The following is a 28,000-nucleotide window of genomic DNA, read 5'->3' as shown; positions in this document are numbered from 1 at the left end:
ATCAAGTTAGGAGGACAGTTGAAACATTGGTTTATATTCTTAAGCAGGGAATTAACCATATCATCTTGCATATGATCTCTTTTACATAATTTTGGAAGTTTTTTTAAACTCATATTTGTAAAAGGTATTTTTGCCTTGTCTTTCCAATTTCATTATGAGCTCATTGAGTGCCCAGATCTTCTTACTGTACTTCTATGTATAAATTGGCAAGTAAGCATTTGTTTCTATTTTCATTGCTGCCTATTTTGTTCATGTATCAAAGTGATAGTGCTTGTATGGTTTGGTGTTACTAAAAATGGTTAAATTGGATAAGCAGCATTGGCTAGTGGAAATTATTATTCGAAAAGTACATGCCTCGAATTCCAGCCACTGCCACCAGGTGGGGTGTATGCTACCTTTGGGTATATACCAATAATTCTAAACAATTTCAGGAATTCGAATAATTAATCAACACATGACAATTCTGGGATTTGTTATTGTGCCTTTTAAAAACTAACTTTGAAGTTAGACTTTGATCAGATATATGTAACTATCCAGATATTAAGAAGAATATTAAACATTATTTTATACATCATATGTATTATAATTTAAAACATAACTATTCAGCCTAAGTAGATGTCTGCCTTATCACTGTTCTGCACTAAATGAAGTCTTAATTTTGACTTCTGCACACTCTCTTCTTTCTCACTTTATTTTATCTTATTTCACTTTGAGTATTACATCCCTAACCTCTGCTGAAAAACCTTTCCTAAGAAACATCTAAATGTGTCTTCCTTCTAGCTGTTTGACATCTTCCAGGGTGACGCCAGATTGCTTGGTGTGGCCTGACACTTACTTGTCTCCAGCCCCAGTTTCAAAACCCTTTGTTAATTTCCTAAGGGAGTGCTTGGTCTCTCTTGTCCTATACTCAGCTACCCAGGCACCTGATCCCGCCATCTGTATTTTCTCCAGCTACATTTCCTTCTTCCCCACACATTCTAACTTAAAGGAGTTTCATGAACAAAATCTGAAGTTATTTGCTTTGTTCCAGGATCTACTGTGTTTCTGAATGGGCTGGACCATTGTGCTTTTTTTCACCCTCATACTTCATGAGATATCAGTGAGCTTTTTTCTTTACATAACATACAATTACCTGTTTGCCCTTAATAGTGCCATAGACTCAACATCTTTCCAAGAAACTTCTCCACTTGAAATTATGACAGCTTTTATATACAACTTTTTTTCTTTGTGTAGGTATTGAAATATCATAGCAAAAACCAAAACCAAAAGGAAAAAAGGAGGGGGGCAAGTCAATTAAGAAAAGAGATCTTAAAAGAACTCGTGATTTATTTCATGTTTTATGGACTCTTACAGGTTATGTAGAAGTGCTGGTGATACCTGCTGGAGCAAGAAGAATCAAAGTTGTGGAGGAAAAGCCGGCACATAGCTATTTAGGTAACCTGACACAGAGCCGATCCAAGTACGAGCCCCCCTCCCCCTGCCCTGACAGTTCTCTGGTGACGAGGACATCAGTCTGTTTCTAGTTACATGTTTGAATTTCCCAGGAAGCACCTCTTGTCATATCAAGTAGGAATTTCTTTTCTTCTCTCCCGGGGACTTACCAGAGCAAAAGCAATCTGATTGTCTATGTTTTGGGGAGAGTATAAATTGCTTCCACATGTTAGTCCATGTTTAAAAAAAAAACACTTGTTGGAGGATTTAGGTATGTTTTATTTCATATATATGCACAGATATATATTTCATGAATGTATTTATTTCATATATACATACACATACATATACACATATTTATTGCATGTGCAAATGCGTATATATGAATGATTACTTTAGAAATAGAAAATCTTGTGGGATTCTTAAAAAAGATTCTGATATACTGAACAGACTTAATCTTTTAATGGGAAAAGATGCTATGTCTTGTTTCACTTCAGGTATTTTCACCTATGAAGAGAGTATTTTAAATTTTTAAATATTGCATCTGGAAAGAATTGTATCAGCCATTTTAATTAGGCCAGTTAGTGATTTTAAATATATGAAAGAAAATAGTTGCCAAAATACATATTGTTTATATATCAAAATTACAAACCAATTAAGTCATGTGAAATGATCATCTATAGTTATGGCATCCCCGGATAAAGGGATCTAATGTGATTAGGTCTGAAAAACAGTAAAGTTTCTCCCAGAATTTAAACATTGTATTTATATTGTCTTTAAAGAAAGCCTGCATGTCTTTTTTTTTCTTAACAGAAATAATGTTCTCATTATTCTTTCTCAAAAGAAATAATATCCCAAGGGAAACGCTTTGTACGTGGAAAATAACCCAATATTACATGATTGTTTCTACTTTGCAATATTAAAAATAGTCTACTCTTGGACTGAGTTATTTTTCTCATTAGGGTTTGCTTTCTAGGAGTAGGAAAATATGAGGAAAGGGGACAGTAAAAAGAAATCCTTTGTCATGTGACACACTCATTAGTTTTGTTATTATTAATTACCAATTTCATCTACTTTTATCTGCTAGGTTTTTAAATTCATTTTAAGTGCAAGTGAATCATCCCAGATATCCAAATTGGGATTAAAACTAATACCTGTTTTTTGGAGACACTGTACAAAACCGAGACAATTTCAGGACATTCGTTCAATAGCCAACAATTGGCTCTTACACTTGGGAATATGTTTTCTTTTTTCCAAGCTGGAAAGGAATATGGATGTCTCAAATGGAATGTTCTCATATTCTGTAAAACTCGACATTGTACTATGATTTTTAGTAACTTAACAAATGTGACTAGAAGAACCAGCCAGTTTTACAAATGGGACATCTCCATGCTCTAATTTCTTATTCCTAGGCTCTTCGACCAATCCAGTCTTGTTTCTGTCTCCCCTCTGGCAAAGGGAGTTACTATAAAGTCAGCAAATGCCCTCCATATTAACACATCCAATGGCCACCATTCATTCAATACTTTCTTCTTTTGACTTTGAAGACTTGAGGCTCCCTACTTCATTGGATGCCCCTTACTGGTCTCTTTCGATGGATTGTCCTCCTCTACATATTTTCCATATGTTCCCATACTGTGGGTCTCAAGCCTGGGCCCTGCCCCCTTCCTTGCTGTCCTGTCTCCCTAGGGAATCCCATCTAGCTCCGTTGCTTGACATGTTTATTGGATGTAAATTATCAGATATCTCGTGTACCTGAGAAATAAGAAGTCTAAGTCAAAAATTGTATTATAGTCTGTGTCACTGTATGAGTATCTTAGGAGTTCTCTATCAAGTACCACCCATCTGGTGGTTTAATGTATTCTCTCACAGTTCTAGAGGCCATAATACTTTCACTGGACCAAAAATCAAGGCATCTGCAAAGCTGTGCTCTCTCTGGAGACCCTAGGGGAGCATTCACTCCTTGCCTCCTCCAGCTTCTGGTGGCTGCCAGCATTCTTTGGCTTGTGACCACATCATTCCACTGCCTGCCTCCCTAGTGTCCTTGACGTCTCCTCTTTTTCTGTCTTCAAAGTTCTCTCTTCCTACCTCTTCTAAGGATACATGTGATTTTATTTCAGACCCACTTGGACTATCCAGAATAATCTCCCCATGTCAAGATCCTTACTCATATATGCAAAGTTATTTATTTATTTGCCATATAAGTTAGCATTCATAGGTTCCAGGGATTCAGAAATTGATTTTTATTTTTTTCCTTAATAACACTTGTTTTTTTAACTGGGGTGAAATACCTGCAACATAAAATTTACCATCTTAACTATGGTAAGTGTACATTTCAGTGGCTCTGAGTGCATCGCTTTGTTTTGCAACCACCACCGCCATCCATCTCCAGAACTGTTCTCATCTTGCAAAACTGAAACTCTGTCCCCCTTAACAGTAACTCTCCATTCCCCTCTCCTCCCATTCCCTGGTAACCACCATTATGCTTTCTATCTTCATGAATTTGACCACTTTGCATATGTGGAATCATATTCTCTATATGCGGTATCTCTTCTTTTGTTCTTTCATAAGAATAGTAACTGTTCTTTTGTGACTATCTTATATCACTTAGGATAATCTCCTCAAGATTTAATCATGCTGTTGCATGTGTCAAAATTTCCTTCCTTTTTAAGGCCAAATAGTATTTCATGATATGCATATACCACATTTTGCTCATCCGTTGGTTCATCCATGGATACTTGGGCTGCTTCTACATGTTAACTATTATGAATAATGTTGTGAATAATAATGTGGGTGTACAAATATCTCTTCAAGATCCGGCTTTACATTCTTTTGAGTATATTCCCAGAAGTGGAATTGCTGTATATTATGGTAATTCTATTTCTAATTTTTTAGGAACTGCCACACCCTTTCCCACAGTTCTGTACTATTTTCCCTTCCCACCAACAGCGTGCAAGTGTTCCAGTTTCTGTATTTTCTTACTAACTCTTTTTTTAAAAGATTTTATTTATTTGAGAGAGATAGAGAGCAAGAGAGAGAGAGCGAGAGAGAGCAAACACTAGCAGGGGGGAGGGGCAGAGGGAAAAGGAGAAGCAGACTCCCTGCTGAGCAGGGAGCCCCACTCGGGACTTGATCCCAGGACCCTGGGATCATGACCTGAGCCGAAGGCAGATGCTTAACTGACTGAACCACCCAGCGCCCCACTTCTTACCAGCTTTTGTTTTCCCTTTATTCAGGTAGTAGCCATCCTAATGGGTGTGAGGTGATTTTTCATGTGGTTTTGATTTACACTTCCCTAATGATTAGTGAGGTTGAAAACCTTTTCGTGTACTTCTTGGCCATTTGCATATCTTCTTTGAAGAGATGTCTATTCAAGTCCTTTGTCCATTTTTGAAATAGGTTGTTTGTTTGATTCATTGTTGCTGTTGATGATGATGATGAGTTTTAGGAGGTTGCTGTATGTTCTGGATATTAACCCCTTATGAGATATATGATTTACAAATATTTTCTCCCATTCTGTTAATGGTGTCTTTTGATACACAAAAGTTTTTAATTTTCATAAAGTTTGTCTGTTTTTCTTTTATCACCTGTGTGTTTCGTGCCATATCCAAGGAGTCACTGCCAAATTCAATATTGTAAAGTTTTGCCTTATGTTTGCTTCTAAGGCTTTTATGGTTTTAGGTCTTACATTTAGATCTTTGATCCATTTTGAGTTAATTTTTGTAGATAATGTTAGTCAAGTGTACAACTTCATTTTTCTGCATGTGGATACTCTGTTTTCTCAGTACCACTGGTAGAAGGACTGCCCTTTCTCTGTTGAATGATCTTGGCACCCTTGTAGAAAATCATTTGGCTCCATATGCAAAGGCTTATTTCTGGGGTCTCTATTCTCTTCCATTTGTCTATATGTCTGTTTTTATGTCAGCAGCATACTGTTTTGATTACACTAGCTTTCTAGTAAGTTTTCAGATCAGGAAGTATGAGTCTCCAGCTTTGTTCCTCTTTTTCCAGTGTGTTTTGGCTATTCAGGGTTACTTGAGATTCCATATGGATTTTAGGATAGGTTTTATTATTTCTGTAAAAAAGGCCATTGGAATTTTGGTAAGGATTGCATTGAATTTGTAGATCACTTTGATAATATTGACATCTTAACAGTTTTAAGTCTTCCAATCCATGAACCTGGGTTGTGTTTCCATTTATTTATGTCTTCTTTAATTTCTTTCAGCAATGTGTTCTGGTTTTTATTGTATAAGTCTTTCACCCCCCCCCCCCCCCCCGCCCAGTTGAGTTAATTATTTTTGATACTATTGTACATAGATTGCTTTCTTAATTTCTTTTTCAGATTGTTCATTGTTAATGTATAGAAATGCAGCTGCTTTTCTGTGTGTTAACTTTGTATCCTGCTACTTTTAAAACAGGCTCTTTTGTATGTGTGTGTAGAATCTTTAGGGTTTTCTACATAGAAGATCGTATCATCTGTGATCAGAAATAATTGTATTTCTTCCTCTCTGATTTGAATACCTTTTATACTTGTGAATTCAGTTTGCTGGTATATTGTTGAGAATTTTTGCATCAGTGTTCATAGGAGAAATGGTCTGTAATTTTGTTTTTGTGTCTGTGTGTTTTTGTCTGGCTTTGGTAGCAAAGAATGAGTTAGGCCTCATACTGTGAGTTAGGACGTCTTCCCTCCAATTCACTTCTTTGGAAGACATGAGGATTGATGTTAGTTCTTCTTTACATGTTTCGTAGAATTTGCCAATGAAGCCATAACATCCAGCACTTTTCTTTTGGGGGATATTTTTGATTACTGACTCAGTGTCCTTACTAATTATAGATATTTTTAGGATTTCTATTTCTTTGTGATTCCGTCTTTGTAAGTTTTGTGTTTCTAGGAATTTGTACATTTCATTTAGGTTATCCAATTTGTTAGCATACAAATTTTTAAAATTTTTGTTGAAGTATAGTTGACATACAATGTTATATTAGTTTCAGTTGCACAGTATAGTGATTCAACAGTTTTATACATTGCACAATGCTCACCATGACAAATGTAGTTGTCGTCTGTCACCATACAATTATTTTAGTATACTTGACTATATTCCCCATGCTCTACTTTTAATCCCCATAACTTTATTTTATAACTGGTAGTTGGTACTTCTTAATCCCCTTTACCTATTTCATCCATCCTTCCACCATCCACAGCTACCAGTTTGTTTTCTGTATCTATTAGTCTGTTTCTGTTTCTGTTTTTGTTTGCTTGTTTGTGACTCCACATATGAGTGAAGTCACATTGTCTTTCTTTGTCTGACTTATTTCACTGAGCATAATACCCTCTAGGTCCCTCTGTGTTGTCAAAAATGATAAGAGCTCGTTTTTTATGGGTGAGTAATATTCTGTTATATATATATACATATATATAACATACACACACACACACACACACACACACACCATCTCTTATTTATCCATTTATCTATTGATGGACACTTAGGTTACTTCCATATCTTGGCTATTGTAGATAATGTTGCAATAAACATAGAGGTGCAGATATCTCTTAGAATTAGTGTTTTCATTTTCTTTGGGTAAATACCCAAAGGTAGAATTACTGGATCATATGGAATTTCTATCTTTAATTTTCTGAGGAACCTCCATACTGTTTTCCAGAGTGGCTGCACCAGTTTACTCTCCCACCAACAGTGCATGAGGGTTCCTTTTTCTCTGCATCCTCGCCAAAGCTTGTTATTTCTTGTCTGTTTGATCCTAGCCATCCTGACTGGTATGAGGATTATTTATACTAACTTTCTTATAATCCTTTTTATTTCTGCAGCATCAGCTTGTAATGTCCCCACTTTCATTTCTGACTTTTTAGTTGACTCTTTTTTTTTTTTTTTTTTGCTTTCTTAGTCAATACAGCTAAAGTTACATTGTTTTTGGTGACCTTTTCAAAAAACCAACTTCTGGTTTTATTGATTTTCTCTATTATTTTTCTATTCTCTATTTCATTTATCTCTGCTCTAATCTTTATTATTTTCTTCCTTCTGGTAGCTTTGGGTTTAGTTTATTCTTTTTCTAGTTCCTTAAGTTGTAAAGTTAGGTTGTTAATTTGAGATGTTTGTTCTTTTTTTTTTTTTTTTTGAGAGAGATTGGGTGCACACATGTGGGGAGGAGGTAGGGGCAGAGGGAGAGGGAGAGAGAGAGAATCTTAAGCAAGCTCCATGCTCTGCATGGAGCCTGACTCAGGGCTCCATCTCATGACCCTGAGATCATGACCAGAGCCATAAAGAAGAGTCAGACACTTAATGAGCCACCCAGGCTTCCCAAGATCTTTCTTCTCTTTTCATGTGTTTGTTGCTCTAAATTTCCCCCATCATACTGCTTTTGCTGTGTCCTCTACATTTTGCTGTGTTGGGTTTTCATATCCATTTGTCTCAAGATATTTTCTAACTTCCTTGTAATTTCTTCTTTAATCCGTTGGCTTTTTGAGTGTGTTATTTCATTTCCACATTTGTGATTTTTCCAGTTTTCCCTGTGATTGATCTCTAATCTAACTTAGTCCCTTGATAGAGAAGGTACTTTGTAATGATATCTATCTCTTAGGACATGGCTATCTTCTCGGGGGCCATTATTTATCCCACCACAGTTACTAATTTCTATCAAGCAGTTTATACCAGTGCTAGTTCTCCTTGATGACTGTCTTTATCACTCTAATGCATCAGTGAGTCCTGTCAGTTACTCAAATGTATCACGTTCTCTCCATAACCACTGTGACCCATCACCAAGTCAGTCCCTGCTGCCCTGTCCAGCTTTATCTCCTTTAGAGCATTTATCACCATCACCATCTGAGTTTTCTTATCTGTTCACATGTGTGCTTTTATATTGTGTATCTCCATGGTTAATTCTGAAGGCAGGGATCATGTTGCATGGAGCTTCACTTGCAATAACTCAAGCAGACTCTGGCACACAGAAAGTAATAAAGACTTTTTATGAGTGAATTTTAATTAAGAAAAGATGGTTCATACTTGTATAGTAATTAGTATGGGCCACTTCATTAAATATATCTGTTAAATAAATCCTCACATCTCTATGAAGTAGGCACCACTAATTTTTTTAAAATCAGAGACTAAAGGACAAGAGAGTTTTAAGTTTCTTTCCCAAGATCATAAACCTAAAAAATTGGCCTTGAACTTCCCCCCAAACTCCCTTCTTTCCCCCCTTTTCTTAATTAATGAGATCAAGTGTATAGAGCTAACTCAGGGGAATACAGATCATGAAAAGACAGTTTTCTTCTCCCATCACTGCCTCCGGGTCAGCCAGATCCCATCTTCTTTTCCTGAGGCATATCTCTAAACATAAATCTCCAACTACTTTTTCTTATGAAAAGAACATTTAATTTAAAATGGAACCACATGTCTGTGTTAATATCTGGCCTCATTATTGTCAGTTTTCTTTGTACTTAGAATTAGGCATAAGTTATTAGGGTCTTTTACTTCATAAGGAAACAGCATGAGTGCTCCTGAACATCCTGAATACTACTCTAGAGATTGGGGTTGAAAATATGTTACCATGTTTATTCAAGAACCCACTAAGTTTTCTGCTTAACTGAGGAAATCACAATTATCCTGATGAATTTAGAGGAAGGGTGCAAGAATGAAGACAAAGTGACCACTTGCATAATCCTATCGAAGAATGGGAATGGGAAGAACCCAGTGGCTTCTAGAAACTGAAGAAGTTGAGCTCATGAAACTTTTGCAAATGGATGTGTTGATAGAAGATGAAGATTCAAGGATGACTTTTAGGTTTCTGGATTAAACAACTGGGCAAATCATAATGGCATTTACTGAGATAGCACACATGGATGGGGGTCAAATTTGGTAAAAAAAAATGATACAGTATTAAAATCCTAGATTTTAAGCCTCAAATCATAGATTTCAAACCTATTATAGAGAATACATATCATAAAACACATTTCCTAAAGGCCTTTTCAGGCATTGGAAGGAAGTTATTGAAAATCTTTTTTCTGAAATAGCATTAGGAAAATGGATTATTTCCTGGCAAACTATATATAAAACTATATATTACCTCAAAGGAGACAGTTACTTCCCTCCCAAAACCATTATTCTTTTTCATTACTCTCTGAGTTGTATTCCCATACGTAATTATAATCTGTGTTTCTGAATATCATGGCTTAATTGTTTTGTTAAAAATTAATGAGAAAGTCTAAAATGTACAGGAGTTCAGATGGACTATACATCTTTACAAAATCATTATAGCTTAGGACTTGTAAAAGTCTAAAGAAATAAAGGTCATATGGGTCCACTTACCTTGCCTGCAGTTTTGCATGCAAACCACTATGGAAAAACTTTTTGCTAAGAACAATTTAAAGTGTTGAGCAAATTATAAAAGGAAGAAAAAAAAACACATTTTAAAGTTACCTCTAAACTGAGAAGAAATTAAGGAACCCTCACAGGCCAAAAACAAAGTGAGAACAGGAAACCAGAGTATTAGGCTGACTGAAACCTCACTTGTGCTTAAACCTGGTGACTAGTTTAGATTTTGAACACCAAGGCAGACCGTGGACAGAAAACAAAGCCTGAGGCTTTATAAAGTGGAGGCTGGAACAGGAGCTGACATAAAGCAGGACCCCAAAGGTCTACAAGCTCAGTGTGAAGGAGACATAGAAATGCATTTGCACCATAAAAGGAGAACGAAAGGAAATGTGTCTGTATTAACTTTGGTACTGGGTGGAAGTAGAAAACGAACTTCCCTGAAGACTCCAAACCCAAAACAAATGCTCAATGGATTCGTAGCACTAATTTACCCAACTAGGAAGTCCAAAACTCCAAGACATTTATTTTAATAAAGTTACCAAGGTGGCTGGCATATGCAAATGCAAATCCTTTTTGAAGTAATGCACCTTCAAACCAGGCCTCAAAGGAATTTTATAAGGTTCAACAAATATAATTTTGTAGTAAAAAAAAAAAGTTCAGGAAACACAACAGGGAACAGACACAGCAAAAATAAGGGAGAGCAGAATCAGATATGTATTTGGATCATATACAGAAAATACAAAAATAGTATAGTTGTTTTAAAATATGAAAAAGGGATTTAAAAATAAGAATAAACAAAATTGACTAAAACCATATTTAAATAACCAAATACAATTTTTAAAATTAAATTTTAAAAACTCAATCAATCAATAAACTACAAGACTAGGAGAAAAACAACAGAAATATACAGCAAAAAGGAAAAAAAGAGAGCATAAAATAAGATGGTATAAATAAAACAAAACATACCAGCAATCTTAAGCATTTAAAAACTAAAATCTCTAGTTAAAAGACAAAAATTATCAGACTGGATTTTAAAAATAATTCAGGTATATGATATTCATGTAAGAGTCACAAAAACTGAAAATCAAAGAATGCAAAACTATACTAGAAAAAATACAAACCAAAAGAATTCTGATAGAGCCATAGTAATATAAGTCAGAACTCACTTTTTTTTAAAGATTTTCTTTATTCATTTTTGAGAGAGAAAATGCACACCTGCGTGAGCTGGTGGAGGGGCAGAAGGAGAAGCAGACTCCTTGCTGAGCAAGAAGCCTCATGCAGGACACGATCCTAGGACCCTGAGATTATGACCTGAGCTGAAGGCAGATGCTTAACCGACTGAGTCACCCAGGCACCCAAGTCTGAACTCACTTTTTTTTTTTTTTTAAAGATTTTATTTATTTATTTGAGACAGAGAGAATGAGAGAGAGAGCACATGAGAAGGGGGAGGGTCAGAGGGAGAAGCAGGCTCCCTGCCGAGCAGGGAGTCCGATGCGGGACTCGATCCAGGGACTCCAGGATCATGACCTGAGCCGAAGGCAGTCGCTTAACCAACTGAGCCACCCAGGCGCCCTGAACTCACTTTAAAGGAAAATGCATTGTTTGAGATAAAAAGAAGTCACTATTAGAATAATTAAAAAATAATTTAATTCATCATAAAGACATTATAGTTTTAAAATTGTATGAACCCAGGAATTTAGCTTGAAAGCTTTTAAGCAAAAATTGACAAAGAAAATTTAACAAATTAACAAATTACCGTCATAGTGAAATTATACATTAAATATGGGCGTGAACTGACTTCCAACCAACGTGTTTAGGTAACACAGATTAAGATAAAATTATTTAAACAAGTAATGCTGGAATAATTGGGTACTTATGTGAGGGGCAAAAACTGAACTTTAACTCCTACCTTGTATCATACACAAAAATTAACTCAAAATGGAATGGAGATCTACACAAAAAAGCTAAAACTCTAAAACTTCTAGCAAAAAACATAAGAGAGGGGCACCTGGGTGGCCCAGTTGGTTGAGCATATGGAACTCTTGGTTTCGGCTCAAGTCATGATCTCGGATTTTGGGATCCAGCTCCCACATGGGGCTCCAGGCTCGGTCAGGAGTCTGTTTGAGATTCTCTCTCCCTCTCACTCTGTCTGCCCCCACCACCACTCACATGCTCTCGCTCATGCACTCTCTCTCACTCTCTCTAAACAAATAAAATCTTTAAAAAAAAAATAAGAGAAAACTTTCAAGACATTGTGGCTGGCAAAGATTTCTTTACAATAGATGTGCAAAAATACCAGCCCCTTCACCCAAAAATGAATGTGTTTGATTTCATCAAAAGTGAAACTATTGCTCATTAAAGGGCACCACTAAGAAAATAAAAAGGCAAGTCATAGTGTCAGAAAAATATTTGCAAAAAAACTTATCTTTTTAAAAAAACTTGTCTCTAAAATATATAAAAATGTAATTTTCCTGAATATCTAATAGATACCAATAAATATTCTTAATTAATGTATTACTTATCAAGGAAACAATAACATAAAGGTATTTATATTTATTATCCATCTTAAAAGTTATTTTTAGTACATTTAAAGAACTCTGAGCCCCTCCTCTTCTATTTTATAATATATTTTGTTAAAACTGGCAGTAAATTTTCTTCAATGTTTGAATGTTGGTATTTTCTTTGTTGGAAGGTTTTTAAATCCCAACTTAATTTCTTTAGTGTGTGTCTGTGAATGAGTGTGTACACACTCATATGTGTGTATGTATATGACTGTCCAGGTGATTTCTTCTTTGATCAGATTTGGTAATTGGTGTCTTCAAAGAATTAAGCCGTTTCCCTTACCTTATCAAATTTATTGTCTTAAAGTGGTTTATCACATTTTCCTATTATACTACAATGTCTATAACATTATAGCAATATTCCTTCACTCATTTCCCATATGGTTAATTTGTATCTTTCTTTTTTTACTTAGTCAAACTAGACTTTTATCAGTTTTCAATCTTTTGAAATAACCAACTTTTGATGTCATTGATTGCCTTTGTTGTTATTCTACTTTCTATTTAATTTGACTTCTGCTCTTTATTTTTCTTCCTACTTACTTTAGGTTTGAATTGCTCATTTTTATACCATTTTCAGGTGGACACTCAGATAATTGATTTTAGTCCTTTCGTCTTTGTTAATATGACAATTTATCCATCTAAAAACTGCTTTAGCTGTGTATCACAATTCATGGGTATTGTAATTTTAGTTTAAAATATTTTCAGATTACCATTGTAATTTTCTACTTTGACCCATGGGTTATTTATAAATGTATTGTTTAATTTCCAAATACTTGTAGATTTTTTAAATAGATACTTTGTTATTGATTTCTACTTTCAATCTATGTGGTTAGAGGATTCACTGAGTGTGATTTCAGTTGAGACTTGTTTCATGGCCCATGGCCCATGTTGGTTAATATTACATTTATACTTTAAAAAGCTATATTCTGTAGTTGCTGACTCTTCTCTAAATATTGCTTAGCTCCATTTGGTTTACATTTTCTGTATTCCTATTGATTTTCTTCTTGTTTTATAAATTAGGGAAAGAGAACTACACTCCAACTGAAATTGTGGATTTGTCCATGTCTCCTTTCAATTATGTCAGCTTTGCTTCATGCATTTTAATGCTCTCTTACACATTTAGGAGTAATTTAAATTTAAATGGCATTTTTAAAAATTCTCTTTTTATCTCTGGAAGTATTCCTTGCCCTGAAGTCCATGCTATCTGATACTGATATAGCCAATACATCCTTTTTATGATTAGTGTCTCATGCTTAATTTTTCCCATCCTTTTAGGTTTAATCTACCTATGTTTTATTTTGAAGTGCATTCTTCTAAAGTGAATATAGTAGGGCCTTTTTTCCCCCTCTGGCCTGACAGTCTCTCTCTTTTAACCAATACCCTTAATGCATTTAAACATAATATAATTATGGATACATTGAATTATTTTCTGTTTTCCATTCCTTTTTATTCCTTTTTCCCTATGTCTGCGTCTTCTGTTGGACTGAGGGTTTTTGTTTTTGTTTTTGTTTTTAGCATTCCACTTAATATCTTGTTTGCTTATTTGCTGTATATAGCTCTTGTTTTATATCTTTAATGGTCGCTTTAGGATTTACAGTATACATTTTTAACTTATTACAGTCTCCTTTCAAATTATATGATACCACTTTGCATGTAATGTAAGTTCCTTAAAAGTGTATTTCCCTTTGCCTGTTTCCCTTCCTTTGTGCTATTATGCGTTTTATTTCTACATTTCATATAGTCACTTTATTTTCATATATGCCTCAATCACCAAAATAGATTTTAATCATTTTTGCTTTAAAGTCAATCATCCTATAAAGAACTTATTAATGAAAAAGAAATACTTATGTATTTGTACCAACATTCTTCATGCCTTCACATAGACCACCGTTTCCACCTGGAACCATGTTCTTTCAGCCTGAACAACATCCTTTAACATTTCTTGCAGAGCAAATCTGCTGGCAGCAAAATTCCCAGATTGTGTTTACTGACAGTGTATTTATTTTTCCTCCTTATCTGAAGGGTATTTTCACTAGATATAGAATTCTATATTTTGTTTGGTTTTGCTTTATTTTGTTTTGTTTTCTTCACTTTAAAGGTAATGGTTCATTGTCTTCTGGCCTCTATTAGTTCTGATGGTATATCCAGAAAATTTGTAATCTTTTTTCCCTCTATATATAAAGTACGTTTTTAGAATTTAATATTATTCTCCCTATCCTTGGATTCCAGCAGTTTGATTATGATGTACCTTGGTGAGCTTTCCTTGTGCTTTTCTTGCTTGGGTTCCATTGTATTGATTAGTACAGTAAGTTTATGGTTTTCAACTTTGGAAAAATTTGGAACATTATGTATTCAAATAATTTTTTTGCCTACCCCCTGTTCTCTGGGATTCCAGTTACACCTGTATGAGTCTACCAGCTTTTTCCCATGGGTCACTGATGCTCTGTTCATTTTTTTAAAAGGTTTTATTTATTTATTTGACAGAGAGAGAGTGAGAGAGAGTACAAGCAGGGGGAGGGAGAAGCAGGCTCCCCACTGAGCAGGGAGCCTGATGAGGGCTCAATCCCAGGACCCTGGGATCATGACCTGAGCTGAAGGCAGACGCTTAAGCAACTAAGCAACCAAGGCGCCCCACTTTTGTTTATTTTTTCAGCCTTTATTTTTCTCTCTGCATTCCACTTAGTTCTAATCTATCAGCTTCTCGTCAAGTTCACTGGGTTATTGTGCCATGTCTAATCTGCCCTTAAGCCCATTTAGTGAATTTATTGTTTCAGATATTTTATATTTCTCTTCTGAGGAATTTGATTTGGTTATTATAGTTTCCACTTTTCTCTTTAATATTATAGGTTTTTCTTTAAATTCTTGTGCATACTGAACATATATATATATAAGCTTTTGTAAAGTCTTGGTCTGCTGGTTTCATCATCTCTATTATTTCTGGGTCTAATTTTATTGACAGATTTTTTTCCCTGATTATGGGTCATGTTTTCTGAAGTTTTTCACATAGCTAGTAATTTTTTGGTTGGATGCTGGACACTGTTAATGTGAGAGTGCCGAATGGCTATTCTTTTTACTGATTGTTGAGCTTCATTTTGCTGTCCACTTAATTGAATTGCAGATCAGCTTAAGTTCTTGAAGGTTTTGTGAAGGCTTTGTTAGGGTGAATCCAGAGTAGCCTTTATTCTAAGACTAGGCCAACCTTATTTCTAATGTGCAAAATTTTTTTAGGTGCTCCACTCAAGTCTCTGTTGTATATTCAGTAGGATCTATCCACTCCAATTGAATAGAACTCATATGTCTGCCAACCCTACATGAGCTCCAGGAATTGTATCGTTTCTAGGCTCGATGTAGTTGCTCTTTTCCCAGCCTTAAGAAATCTCACCACACTTATTTGCAGCTTGGTATGTAGCCACAGGCTCAAAGGAACACCTTTGCAGATTTTTAGAGCTTGTCTGTGCAGCTCCCTCTTCTCCAGTACTCCATAAAATAGATTCCAGATGCCTCAGGCGATTTGAACTCCCTTCTCTGCATTGTCTTCTCACTGAAGCCCCCCTTATCTGTGCTCTGCTTGAGTTCTCCCCTCCCTATGGTTTGTTCTGAGAAATATCTTCAGACAGAAAGTCAAGCAGTTTTAGAGATCACGTTTGTTCTCCTTCTCTTAGGGACCTCAGTTCTCTCTTGCTGTTGTCCAGTGTCTGAAAACAGTCGTTTCATACACTGTTCAGTTTTCTCATTGCCGAAAGTACGAGAGATAGTACAATTCCACTTACTAAGGTATGGCCAGAAACAGGTTTTCTAAAAGCACATTTTTTGAGTTAATGAATTAAAAACAAAAACATAGAACAAGAAAAATTGCTTACTCAGCATACTGATTCTTCATATGCTATTAAGCTTATAAATTATGTGAGTTTTCAGGTACGTGTGTGTGTGCCATTTTGGGGGAAATGCTGAATTCCAGAAATATCAATTGAGTCTAAACATTATACTATAGCCCCAGAGGGTTTTTTAAGGCATTTTTATTAGAGATTTTCAGGAATTATTTCTTTATAATTATGTCCTGAGTGTATGTTGAAATACAGAAAAAATATGGAATTATAGTGGTCACAGTTACAAATCTAGGCCAAAAAGGTTTCTTAAAATATTTAATAGATTTTGAGAAATTCAAGGAAGTATTTTACCTTTTAGGCAAAATCACTTTTTTTTTATTATGCTATGTTAATCACCATACATTACATCATTAATTTTTGATGTAGTGTTCCATGATTCATTGTTTGCGTATAACACCCAGTGCTCCATTCAGTACGTGCCCGCTTTAATACCCATCACCAGGCTAACCCATCCCCCCACCTCCCACCCCTCTAGAACCCTCAGCTTGTTTTTCAGAGTCCATTGTCTCTCATGGTTCATCTCCCCCTCCGATTTCCCCCCCTTCATTCTTCCCCTCCTGCTATCTTCTTCTTTTTTTTTTTTTCTTAACATATATTGCATCATTTGTTTCAGAGGTACAGGTCTGTGATTCATCAGTCTTACACAATTCACAGTACTCACCATAGCACATACCCTCCCCAGTGTCTATCACCCAGCCACCCCATCCCTCCCACCCCACCCCCCACTCCAGCAACCCTCAGTTTGTTTCCTGAGATTAAGAATTCCTCATATCAGTGAGGTCATATGATACATGTGTTTCTCTGATTGACTTTAGGCAAAATCACTTTTTTAATCAGTTTAGCATTTTCTGAAGTATATCCATTTACAGATGGTAATAGCTATTTGCAAAGTGTTAAGTTTTCTGTCAACATATTACCTCTTCAAGTTTAAAATTCAAATTAAAAGTGAATACTTATATATTTTTCATAAATCTGAAAATATGTATGCTTAATATCTTATCTAAAACATTATACCTTATATGCAGTATATGGCAAAGATCTTATTTGGGAGAAATTAAGATTGATAAAGTAAAATTTCAATAATTTTATTGATATGTCACTTATAACAATGGGAATATCAGCCCCAGAAAAATCCCTCTGTGGGACCTTTAAGACCTTCCCATTTGTAGCTCCCTCAGTCCTGAATGTTCTCTCTCTACTTCTTTTTTCCCCTGGCTTATAGCCTTGGGAAATGATGTCCTTCAGACAAGTTTTTCTTCATTCTTCCTACACGAGTTCCAGCGAATTCCAGTTAGATTATAAATTCCATAAAGCTGGAGAACATATTTATAATTGTTAATTTTGGGAGGTCCCACAACTTTGAGTATATCCTACTTTGTACTTTATTGGTTAATAAGTAATTATTCAGTCATGATGAAATATTTTACATGAAAAAGTTGCTTCAGAGAAGGTATTCAAAAATGGTACTCTCAGTGACTGTTATGGAAGCCTACATTGGTGCTTTGTGAAAATCAACTTGAAATTGTTTTTCAATCTTTAAATGTTCCATTTAAAGATTGTAATGCTCTGTAATTCCAAATCTGGGCTTCTCTCCAAGGGAAATAATCAGATACACATATATTTAGTATACAGTGTATTTATCTGAGCATTATTTACAATATAAAAACTGGGAAACCAAATATTCAATAAATGGAGATTAGTTTGAATGATATTTAGGAAGATTTATTGGCTTAAGTTTTCAAAACATTTTCATAGAATTATGAAATAAAAACCTTCAATTAATCTTCATGTAGATGTCTCTTAGGATGAGAATTCAATTATATGCAAGAGCCTGGAAGTTTAAACAAATAAATCATTTGAAACAAAATAAGAAGGAATCCTTAGTTTAAAATGGTAACTATGACATTTCAGTTCCTTGTCATGAATCTTATTTAAATAGTAGCAGAGATCAGATCAAAGAAAAAAGAAAGAAAAAATTAATGTAGGTAAACAAAGTTATTCTGTAAAATCCTGTATAAATGATGGCTGTTTATAAGTAAGAATTAGCATTCATCTTCCATTCTTGTACACAGCAAATCACAAACGTGATGTTCAAGAGTCCTGAGTTCTGTTTATAAAACCAACACATATATTTGAATTGTTTTGTAATGAATATAACCTTGTCATCCTGATCTGTTTGTTAACATGCTTTTTAATGACCTTTCCTTAATCACTTTTTTGGGTGGCATGGGACACACAGGGCATGTAAAAGATGTAGTGTCAGCCCTCACATTCTTCACGGGATTACTGCATAGACAACACAGATACACAGAGTCTTTTTTTTTTTTTTAAGTTTTTAGTTCTAGGTAATCTCCACACCCAAAGTGGAGTCAAACTCACAACCCCGAGATCAGGAGTCACATGCTCTACCGACTGAGCCAGCCAGGTGTCCATGGACACACGTAGTCTTAAGATAACAATCTGTTAAAGAATAAATAATTATGGGCCAAAATACGGGTTACAGATGTCAAATGTCCAGAGGAGGTTGGAAGAGGCAAAGATAAATGTGGCTGAGTAGCTGTAGTCAGTGTGAGGAGGGAAGGCGAGCTTATGGCATGTGCTCTGACTATGTACTTCCCTAAAGAGGAGATGCCTTGTGTCTTATACCGGGGAGTTTTAACCCATTAGTTTAGAAATGAATGAACTGCTTTTAACAAAATCATGTGAAGTGGATATTGATTAATGATGCTGACTTGTTCAATTGTAATATTTTTGAACCTCTTTATAGCTCTACGAGACACTGGAAAACAGTCTATTAATAGTGACTGGAAGATCGAACACTCGGGAGCTTTCAACTTAGCAGGCACTACTGTCCATTATGTAAGACGAGGCCTCTGGGAGAAGATCTCCGCTAAAGGTCCTACTACATCACCTTTACACCTCCTGGTATGAGGGGACCAACTGATAACATTGCATAATCAACTTCCTATATCAAAGGCCATTCCCACTGTACCTTCTCTAATCTTTTTTCCAAGTTTGAATTGTCAGGTAGACGTTCAAAATTATTTAAGGGGGGGTGTTTAGGTTTTCATTTTAATGTGTTTTAAATCATGATGTCAAAACCAAAAATTATTGCGAGAAGAGCAAGATGTTTTAGGGAATTCACAGACTCAAAGTAGAAGTGAATTGTCAGGCAATAAGGAGCCTGTTTTTTCTAAAAGAGCAGCAACGGCTTAGTGAATTACTAACAGGAGTAGGTGTCTGTAAAGATAGTGTTATAATATGGCAACTCGTAGCATCCATGGAATGGGCATTTTCTGAATCTGCATAAAATGCCTTTGATAAAATGATAACTTGCGTGGGAAAAGCTTTGGTAAACGTATCTAACAATGCTTCCAATTACCCTCTTCTGTTTTTTTACTGGATGAATTGATTCCTGTTAAGAATTATGAAAGTTTGAATCTTTGGGATGACACCTTTCTTTACTATGTAGTAGATGACTGCGTCTGAGGCAGGACAGAGAATGGAGTGAAGGAAGCCGAACAGTGGGGCTCTGCATCCAAGCTGGTGGCTGGTTCACATGCTCCTTTTGACCTTGAACTTTGCAGTCAGTGGTAATGTCTCAGGAGCCTGAGGACTGACTGCATAGCTGGCATGTTCTCCATCCTAGTGGCAGAGTCTGGAATTCAGACACTTCAACACCTCCTTAAGTCCACACATAAAAACAACTCTAAAACACGATCATCTGACTGTTTATTTGGAGTGTGGTGTGCCACATTATTTAATATCGCTGCACGATTCAAGTTGAATTTGTCTTCAATTGGAGACATCTGTGTCGCTGGTCTGGTAGCCAGAGTTCAAATCACTTATCAGCCCGTTTGCTTTTCCTGCTTTAATGTGCCTACAGATCACCTGGGGTTCTTGTTAAAATGTACATTCTGATGCATTTGGTCTGGGAGGGACCTGAGATCTGCATTTCTAACCAGCTCCCAGCTGATGTCACTACTGCTGGTCCAGGGACCACATTTCAGATCACAGTTTTTTATAGAACTGCAATCGTGGGCCTGACCAACAGGAATGAAGGGAGCAAAGTGAGATAGATGCATGGGAACCTTCTGCTCCAAATCATCATAATAATGATAATACATCCCATTCACTGCGCACTGAGTCAGATACTGTTCAAAAGTACTTTGCTTATTACAGCATTCAGTCCTCACAGAAGCCCTGTGTGATATGTATCATTATTATTCCAAGGTACAGATTAAAAAAAAAAAACTAAGTATGATAAAGTTAAGTAATGTGCACAGTGTCTCCCAGTAAGTTATTTAGCTGTGAATAAACCAGGTATTAATCAATCTTTGTTGCTGCCTCTCTGATGGAAGGCTCAGCTCTAAGCTCTTTACACCAGACAACGTGGGATCCTAAGTATACACATACTTTCAATAACTGTGTTCTTCATCTCCTTCCAGATCCTTTGGATCCTATTATTTAATTTGAATTAGAAGCTCTACTCTGTGCCTTGGGCCATCTGGAGAGAGAAAAAAAATGACTAAACAAACATTCTATGACCAATATCTGGCTCTTTCCATGATTGGGTCACTTATAATAACAACATTATCAACAACAAACATATTTTTTAAGGATGGGTTTGCAGAGAAAGCCATCAGGTGACCTGCCTTAGATGAATGTAACCTACATTTTTTTTATGAAACAAGACTGGAGCTCTTTATTGAGCCTCTAATTCAAAATCTTTAAACAGTATATGAGACCTCAGTGTTGGGCGGGGGAGTCTCCTTGCTGCAGAATCCTTAATCTGACTGGTAATTACCAAGGTTTTTCCTGGAAGCATGAAGCATAATTAAAATCAGTGAACTATGTCTAAAAGAAGGCATCTATGTGACCTGGATTTATTCAGTAATCCAAGGGAAACTGCACTTCTAAGGTATTTTTCCTTAATGACTATTACAGATTGAAAGCCGGTACTGGATTTTGAAAGGCAAGACCTTTTGCTGCCATGCTTCCCTGTGTGCCCCCTCCACTGCAACACGGTCACACTTTCCTTCTTGCAAAACTCTACTGCCAAATCCGAATGGTTTAAGAAAGAGCTAATGATTTTGTAGCCAATGTCTTTATTTTAAGTGGCATTAGAGATTCAAGGACAATCTAAAGTTCTATCAATGAAAAGGTAGTTTTTTAAGGAAAAATAGACATGTTTTTATTAAGTTAAAGAAGTTGGCAAAGAGCTATAATTTATGTCCTTTTTATCAATTTAAAAACTATGTAATAGTCTGGTTATGTCCATAAACAAGATAAGTCAATCTCTGTCTCTCTCTTTTTTAACGTATTTAGCTGGAGGTCCCTTATAACTGGCGACATCAAATGAGATATTTAAGGCCAAAGTAAACACTGTGATGTACTTAGAATGAGTACCCCGGTATGTTATGTATATGTGAATTTGAAAACTATTATATTTATTGTTGATAGAGCTGGTTTACAATTCCATTATGTTAGTTCCCAAATCCATGTATTAAAATATACCTTAGCATTTCTGTTGATATATTGAGCAGAGTATTAAGATGAAGAAGCAAAGAAAATTAACCCTGTGCTCGTGTCCATTTTTTCACACTGAGCGTTAACTCTGAATTACCTGTCATTACAACTACCTTGATAGAGGCTTAATATCAAACAAAGTTCTTGAACAATTTAACATAATTTAAATTTTAGATACATTTTTATGCATGATATTGTATTACATAGATTGCTTTCATAAATCCTCAGATTCATAGAAGTGATATAATCCATGGGGTTGTTTGACATATTTTGTGCAAATGTATTTATAAAGGAACATATATTCTCATTCGTTCTTTCATTTAAAATGAGCATACTTCAGGCATTTTTTTCTTTCATTTAAAATAGATCTGATTGCCGGGAGCCTGGGTGGCTCAGTCGGTTAAGAGACTGCCTTCAGCTCAGGTCATGATCCTGGAGTCCCAGGATCCAGTTCCTCATCAGGCTCCCTCTCAGTGGGGAGTCTGCTTCTCCCTCTACCCCTCCCCCCTCTCGTGCTCACTCACTCTCTCAAATAAACAAATAAAAATTTAAAAATAAAATAAAATAAAATAAATCACATTGCCCATGATGATGCACTCCTAAGCTTGGCAGTGAGTACCAGGGGAGAGCAAAACAGACATGGTCCCCACTATGGGTTAGTCCAGTGTGTGGCCCAGAGTTCAGTCATTCTCAGATATTTCTCATGGTTTATTGCACTGTTTATATATGTGTACATAACTGTACCATTAAGTTAATATTTATTTTAAAAGTTCAGTTGAATATAAATTTCTTTTCAAACAAAATGATCTTTCCTACAAATGGAAAATTAATAATCTTGCCAAAACTGAAAGTTAACAGTAAGCAACATGGAAAGGTATTATGGTCCTCTGGTCAGTTAGACATTCTCTACCCTTATGGAGTGAAGTGATTCTCGTGGTCTTGTATCCTCTTCCTCCACTGACACAGGGACTTATTATCCATCTTCCTGTTTTATATGAATGGAAAGGCTACATTTGATAATAGATTGTGGGTTATATCTTGATGTTAGATAGGACAGATAACCCCATCCCCTCTACTAAAGTCATCATCTACATATATCATACTTTGGGAAACTGCCTGGTCCATTCATCGACTTGAAAAAAAATGACCCGATGTCTCTGACCTCATTCAGGTGGGCTGTTTGTCATGATGTCTTTAGCTCAGGGTAAGTGTGTAACTCCAAACTTTGCAGAAGTATGTCACTTTGAAGATTTCAGTAATCATGTCACAATTCTACATATAAAAGGAGTGTGCACACCATGCAATAAGCATTTTAAGGTATCAATTATCCTTAGTATTATACTTCACATTGTCTGTGCTCTCCTTTACCCTATTGCTGCCTTGATCACTTTCATATTTTATAGGTGCTGCTATTTCAGGACCAGAATTATGGCCTTCACTATGAATATACTATCCCATCAGACCCTCTTCCAGAGAATCAGAGCTCAAAAGCGCCTGAACCCCTTTTCATGTGGACGCACACAGGCTGGGAAGATTGTGATGCCACGTGTGGAGGAGGTGAGGGATTTTCCAGTATTTATCTTATCAAAACAGCAGTTGCTTTCTGATTTATCATTGATAATTAAGGCACATTTGCAAGCCCTTATCTGAAATTCGAAACTCCATAAAGGATTGGAAACTGAAAGATTTTTGTGACACGTGTAGTGTCTAAATGCCTGAACTCTTGTGTGGCAAAATCTGACGTGAACTGAAGAAAGGCCATTTACTGTTAGTCTTTGCATTGCTTTGCATAAATATTAATGCATTTGCCTACAGGAACTGCCCTAGACACCACACAAGTTGTTCTGCCATATATATGTGCTTTTCTATTTACTTTCTATGTTTACTTTTTTATTTTTATAAAATTTACAAAGTTCTAAATTCCAGAGGACATCTACCCACAAGAATTGCAGACCTGCAATAAATATAAAGGTGCTATGAAAGAGTAACATCGAGCTTGCTTCTGTGCCATCCACATACTTAGTTTGAATAGACAGAGCACCTGAAGAAAATCATTTAATTTTCCCTATTCCATTATTTTGATTCTTCAAAAGTGTCTGTCACTATGTTCTATAAATAGAGATGTATCCTGAAATTTCACTCAACAGTTTTAAATTATTTTTTCATATTAGAAGTTAGCAGGCAAAAAAAACAAATTGCTTCAGCATAAAATGTGAGATTAGCAAATCACTTAATCTTACTAATGAGACCCTTGAGGACCAGAGATTAAACAGATGGTCAGTGACTCTCAGAATCAGTGAGGCCAAGACAAGATCTCAGGGCATGAGGCTCCCAGCTTCCCTTTGTATCCCATATGTCAGCAGTGTAGATTCCATTTGTGTTCTGCATTTAATAACAAATTTTCTATAGTTCTTTAGTAATAGCTTCCTCCTAAGGCTGAAAAGAAGCATTATATTAAATTTTATAAAAATATTATATATATAAAATATATGTGTATATATAACATATGTATATATAATATAAACAAACTAGTTTATAACATATATAACATATATATGTATATTGTATTATATATAATACATATTATATATAGCATAAGTATATTATGCATATATTGTGCAATATAATATATAATATGAACAAAACAGTATATATAATATATAATATAAACAATATATAATATGACTATATATAATATAATTATATATAAGATATATACATATATCATATATTGTGCATATATTATCATAATATAATATATACATAATATAATATATATACATTATATATATGTAATATATATGTAATACATAATATAACAATATATAAATAATATATAAACTAGTATATATAATATATATAACATAAATAAACTAGTTTATGACATATATATAACATATGTATATATAATAAAAACAAACTAGTTTATATTATACACATTATATATAATATATACACATATAGATAATGTATATATACACATAATATGTATATAATATAGATAATGTATATATACAATATGTGTATATATCTATATTACATATATATTATGTGTATAATATAAACTAGCTTGTGCAAGAGAAGTGGAATATCAGTTTTGTTCTCTAGGCAAGAAACTGTTGATACACATAGCCTAAGTGTACTGTAGCAAGAGTGGGCAAAGGTGCACATTAGACTAACATGTGGGGGAGAGTGTTTGGGGGAAGAGGAAACAGAAAATATACAATATAAGTAAGTAACATAGTATCAAATTGTGGTGAATACTCTGGATAAAAATTAAGCAAGATTGAGAAATAAATATGGGTTGGGAGTTGGGAAGGGGTAGGTGCAGAATACAGTGGTCCAAAAGGTCTCAATTAGGAGATCACACTGATTTAAAAATTTGCAGTGGGGGGCGCCTGGGTGGCTCTGTCGTTAAGCGTCTGCCTTTGGCTCAGGTCATGATCCCAGGATCCTGGGATCGAGCCCCGCATCGGGCTCCCTGCTCAGCGGAGAGCCTGCTTCTCCCTCTCCCACTGTCCCTGTCCCTGCTTGTGTTCCCTCTCTCGCTGTGGCTCTGTCAAATAAATAAATAAATAAAATCTTAAAAAAATAAAAAAAAAATCTGCAGTGAGTGTGAATGGGCACCACCTATGAGGGTATCTGGTGGGAACGAGTTCCAGGCAAAGGCTCCGAGGCAGGAGTAGAGCTGGCGAGCTCAGGGAGTAGTAAAAATGCTAGGATGGCCTTCCTTTATTGAGTGATGTGAGACGCCATTGGAGAATTTGAATAAAGGAGTGATTTGTTCCGGTTTTTTGTTTTTAAAAGTTATTTCTGTATCTGAGTTGAGAGTAGATGGAATAAAAGAAAAGAGTAGAAGTAAAGAGATCAGTTAGAAAGTTACTACAGCAGTCCAAGAAAGAGATGAAAGTAGTTTGACCACAATGGTAGCAGAGGACGTAGGGGGAAGTGGTCAGGTTCTGTGTATTTTTGAAAGTAGAACTAATAGAATATGTTGAAAGACTAGATGTGGAGTGTGAGAGAAAGAAAGATGTCAAGGATTGACTGTGATGGTTTTGGCCAAGCAACTGGCAGGATGAAGTCACCATTACCTTACCTAGGAAAGCCTGTGCAACAGCCGGATTAGGAAAGAGTTTGATTTCCAACAGAAGTTTGAGATCCCTATTGGACATCTAAGTGTGATCAAGTATGATCTATAAGTGAGGTATTCAGGAGAGAAGATCAGAGTAGAGATAGAAAATATATGGATGGGACGCCTGGGTGACTCAGATGGTTAAGCATCTGCCTTCGACTCAGGTCATAATCTCAGGGTCCTGGGATCGAGCCCCATGTCAGGCTCTCTGCTCCGTGGGGAGCCTGCTTCTCTGTCTCCCTCTATTGCTCCCCCTGCTTGTACTCTCTCGCTCTCTCTGTTGAATAAATAAATAAAATCTTTAAAAAAAAAAAAGAAAATATATGGATGATATTTTCAAATGCTGAGACTAAATCAAGTCACTTAAGGAGTGAGTGACAAGAGAGAGAAGCTACTAAAGTATTGAGCCTTGGGACACTCTACCATTTAGAATTCAGAGAGAGAAGGAACCAGCAAAGCAGATTAAAATGAGTGGTCACCAACACAGGAGAAGAAGCAGGCAGAAGAGAATGCTTTCCTGTTAATCAAGTGAGGAAGTATTATAAGAAGGAGGGAATGATCAACTCTATCCAAAGCTATAAAGTAAAAAATAATGTGGACTGAAAATTGACTATTACATTTAAATATATTTATTATATTTTAAAATGTGCTTATTGCATTTAAATATATGTACTGTATTTTAAAATATATTTATTATATCTAAATATATTTATTATATTTTATTATATTTGAGACATAGAGGTCAATTATGACCTTGTCAAAAATAATTTTAATGAAGTTTTTGGCTCAAAAGACTAAATGGAGTGGGTTCAAAAGAAAATTGAGGGAATGAGATTATATAGGACACACTTAACTCCTGAGGATATAGAGTAATTACAGCAGAAGGATGTCAAGTTTAAAAAAAAATGTTATCAGTCATCCCTGCCACAGTGACATTTTCAAAGGCCATGTTTCTTCTGGGCCCCCATTATTGCCAAGTGACGTGGGATCCTCTGCCTTCCCGTCCCCTCCTGCTAATGTTCCCAAAACACACCCAAAGTCCCATTCTTTAGTGATGCCAGGGGCCATTTCACTTAGGGGATTCTGCTTCACATCCTTTATCCAAATAAAAAACAAAAACACAAATAGAAACAAACACATTTGAAATGAAAATTTATATGGTTAGACTTTTCTCTTTAATATAACTCAGACAAGAAAGACCAGCCCCCATCCAATGGTGGGCTGTGGGGGAATGGAGTGATAAAGAGGTTGAGTTCTTATTATAGCACCAAAAGGCAGTTATTAAAATCCATTTGTATTTGAAAGTCCAGACAGGAAAATGTTTGCCCAGTAAATTTTGTTTTCCTCATTTTTTTCTTGCTTCTGTAGTTGCTATCTAATTGGAGCTACGTCAGAAGTAAACAGACAGGATTTATCAATCTTCACTTTGAACAAACAAATTTGGGGGGGTTAACATTTTTTCCCAAAAATCACATTAATTACAACGTAGAATATGTTTTGCCAGTTGCCAAAACTTAAGGAATAGAGGTTGCTGTAAATTCCTTAAGGTCCAGATTCAGAATGGCTTTTAGATATTCTTAAGCATAACTTCTTAATTATTAACATGAGAAAATTTAAATGCATAGAGATTAAGTGATTTTTCAAGGCCACATGCCCAGTGGGGGTAGAGGTCAGATTAGAATCCAGGACTCCTAAATTCAAATCTTCTCTCCTCCTCAGGTCTTATACTTTCTTCAAGAGCAGCTCAGAAGGCTTAATGTCATTTCTTTTCACAAAATAGAGCATGTCCCTTAGAGATCATATAAGTTTTGTTTGGATTCAGAGAGATGTTTTATTTAATCTGTTCAATAAGAATTTAGATATGCCCCTATTTTTTTAATTTTATTTTATTATGTTGTGTTAATCACCATACATTACATTATTAGTTTTTGATGTAGTGTTCCATGATTCATTGTTTGCATATAACACCCAGTGCTCCATTCAGTACGTGCCCTCTTTAATACCCATCATGAGGCTAACCCATCCCCCCACCCGCCTCCCCTGTGAAACCCTCAGTTTGTTTCTCAGAGTCCATAGTCTCTCATGGTTCATCTCCCCCTCCGATTCCCCCCCTTCATTTTTCCCTTCCTTCTC

The 28,000-nt window shown here is 35.6% G+C and overlaps 1 protein-coding gene across 1 annotated transcript in view; it reads left to right on the top strand.

Moving 5' to 3' along the window:
* ADAMTS19 (ADAM metallopeptidase with thrombospondin type 1 motif 19) overlaps nucleotides 1-28,000 on the top strand; it is a 250,382-nt gene that overhangs the window by 176,641 nt on the left and 45,741 nt on the right. The window contains exons 16-18 of the mRNA XM_032425158.1: nucleotides 1,354-1,434; nucleotides 18,974-19,131; nucleotides 23,139-23,292. Coding sequence (XP_032281049.1) covers nucleotides 1,354-1,434; nucleotides 18,974-19,131; nucleotides 23,139-23,292 — 393 coding nt within the window. The remainder of the gene's footprint in view (nucleotides 1-1,353; nucleotides 1,435-18,973; nucleotides 19,132-23,138; nucleotides 23,293-28,000) is intronic.

The sequence above is a fragment of the Phoca vitulina genome, unplaced genomic scaffold (assembly GCF_004348235.1).
Source record: "Phoca vitulina isolate PV1807 unplaced genomic scaffold, GSC_HSeal_1.0 scaffold32, whole genome shotgun sequence".
Classification (NCBI taxonomy): Eukaryota; Metazoa; Chordata; class Mammalia; order Carnivora; family Phocidae; genus Phoca; species Phoca vitulina.
This window is presented reverse-complemented; position numbering and strand designations above follow the sequence as displayed.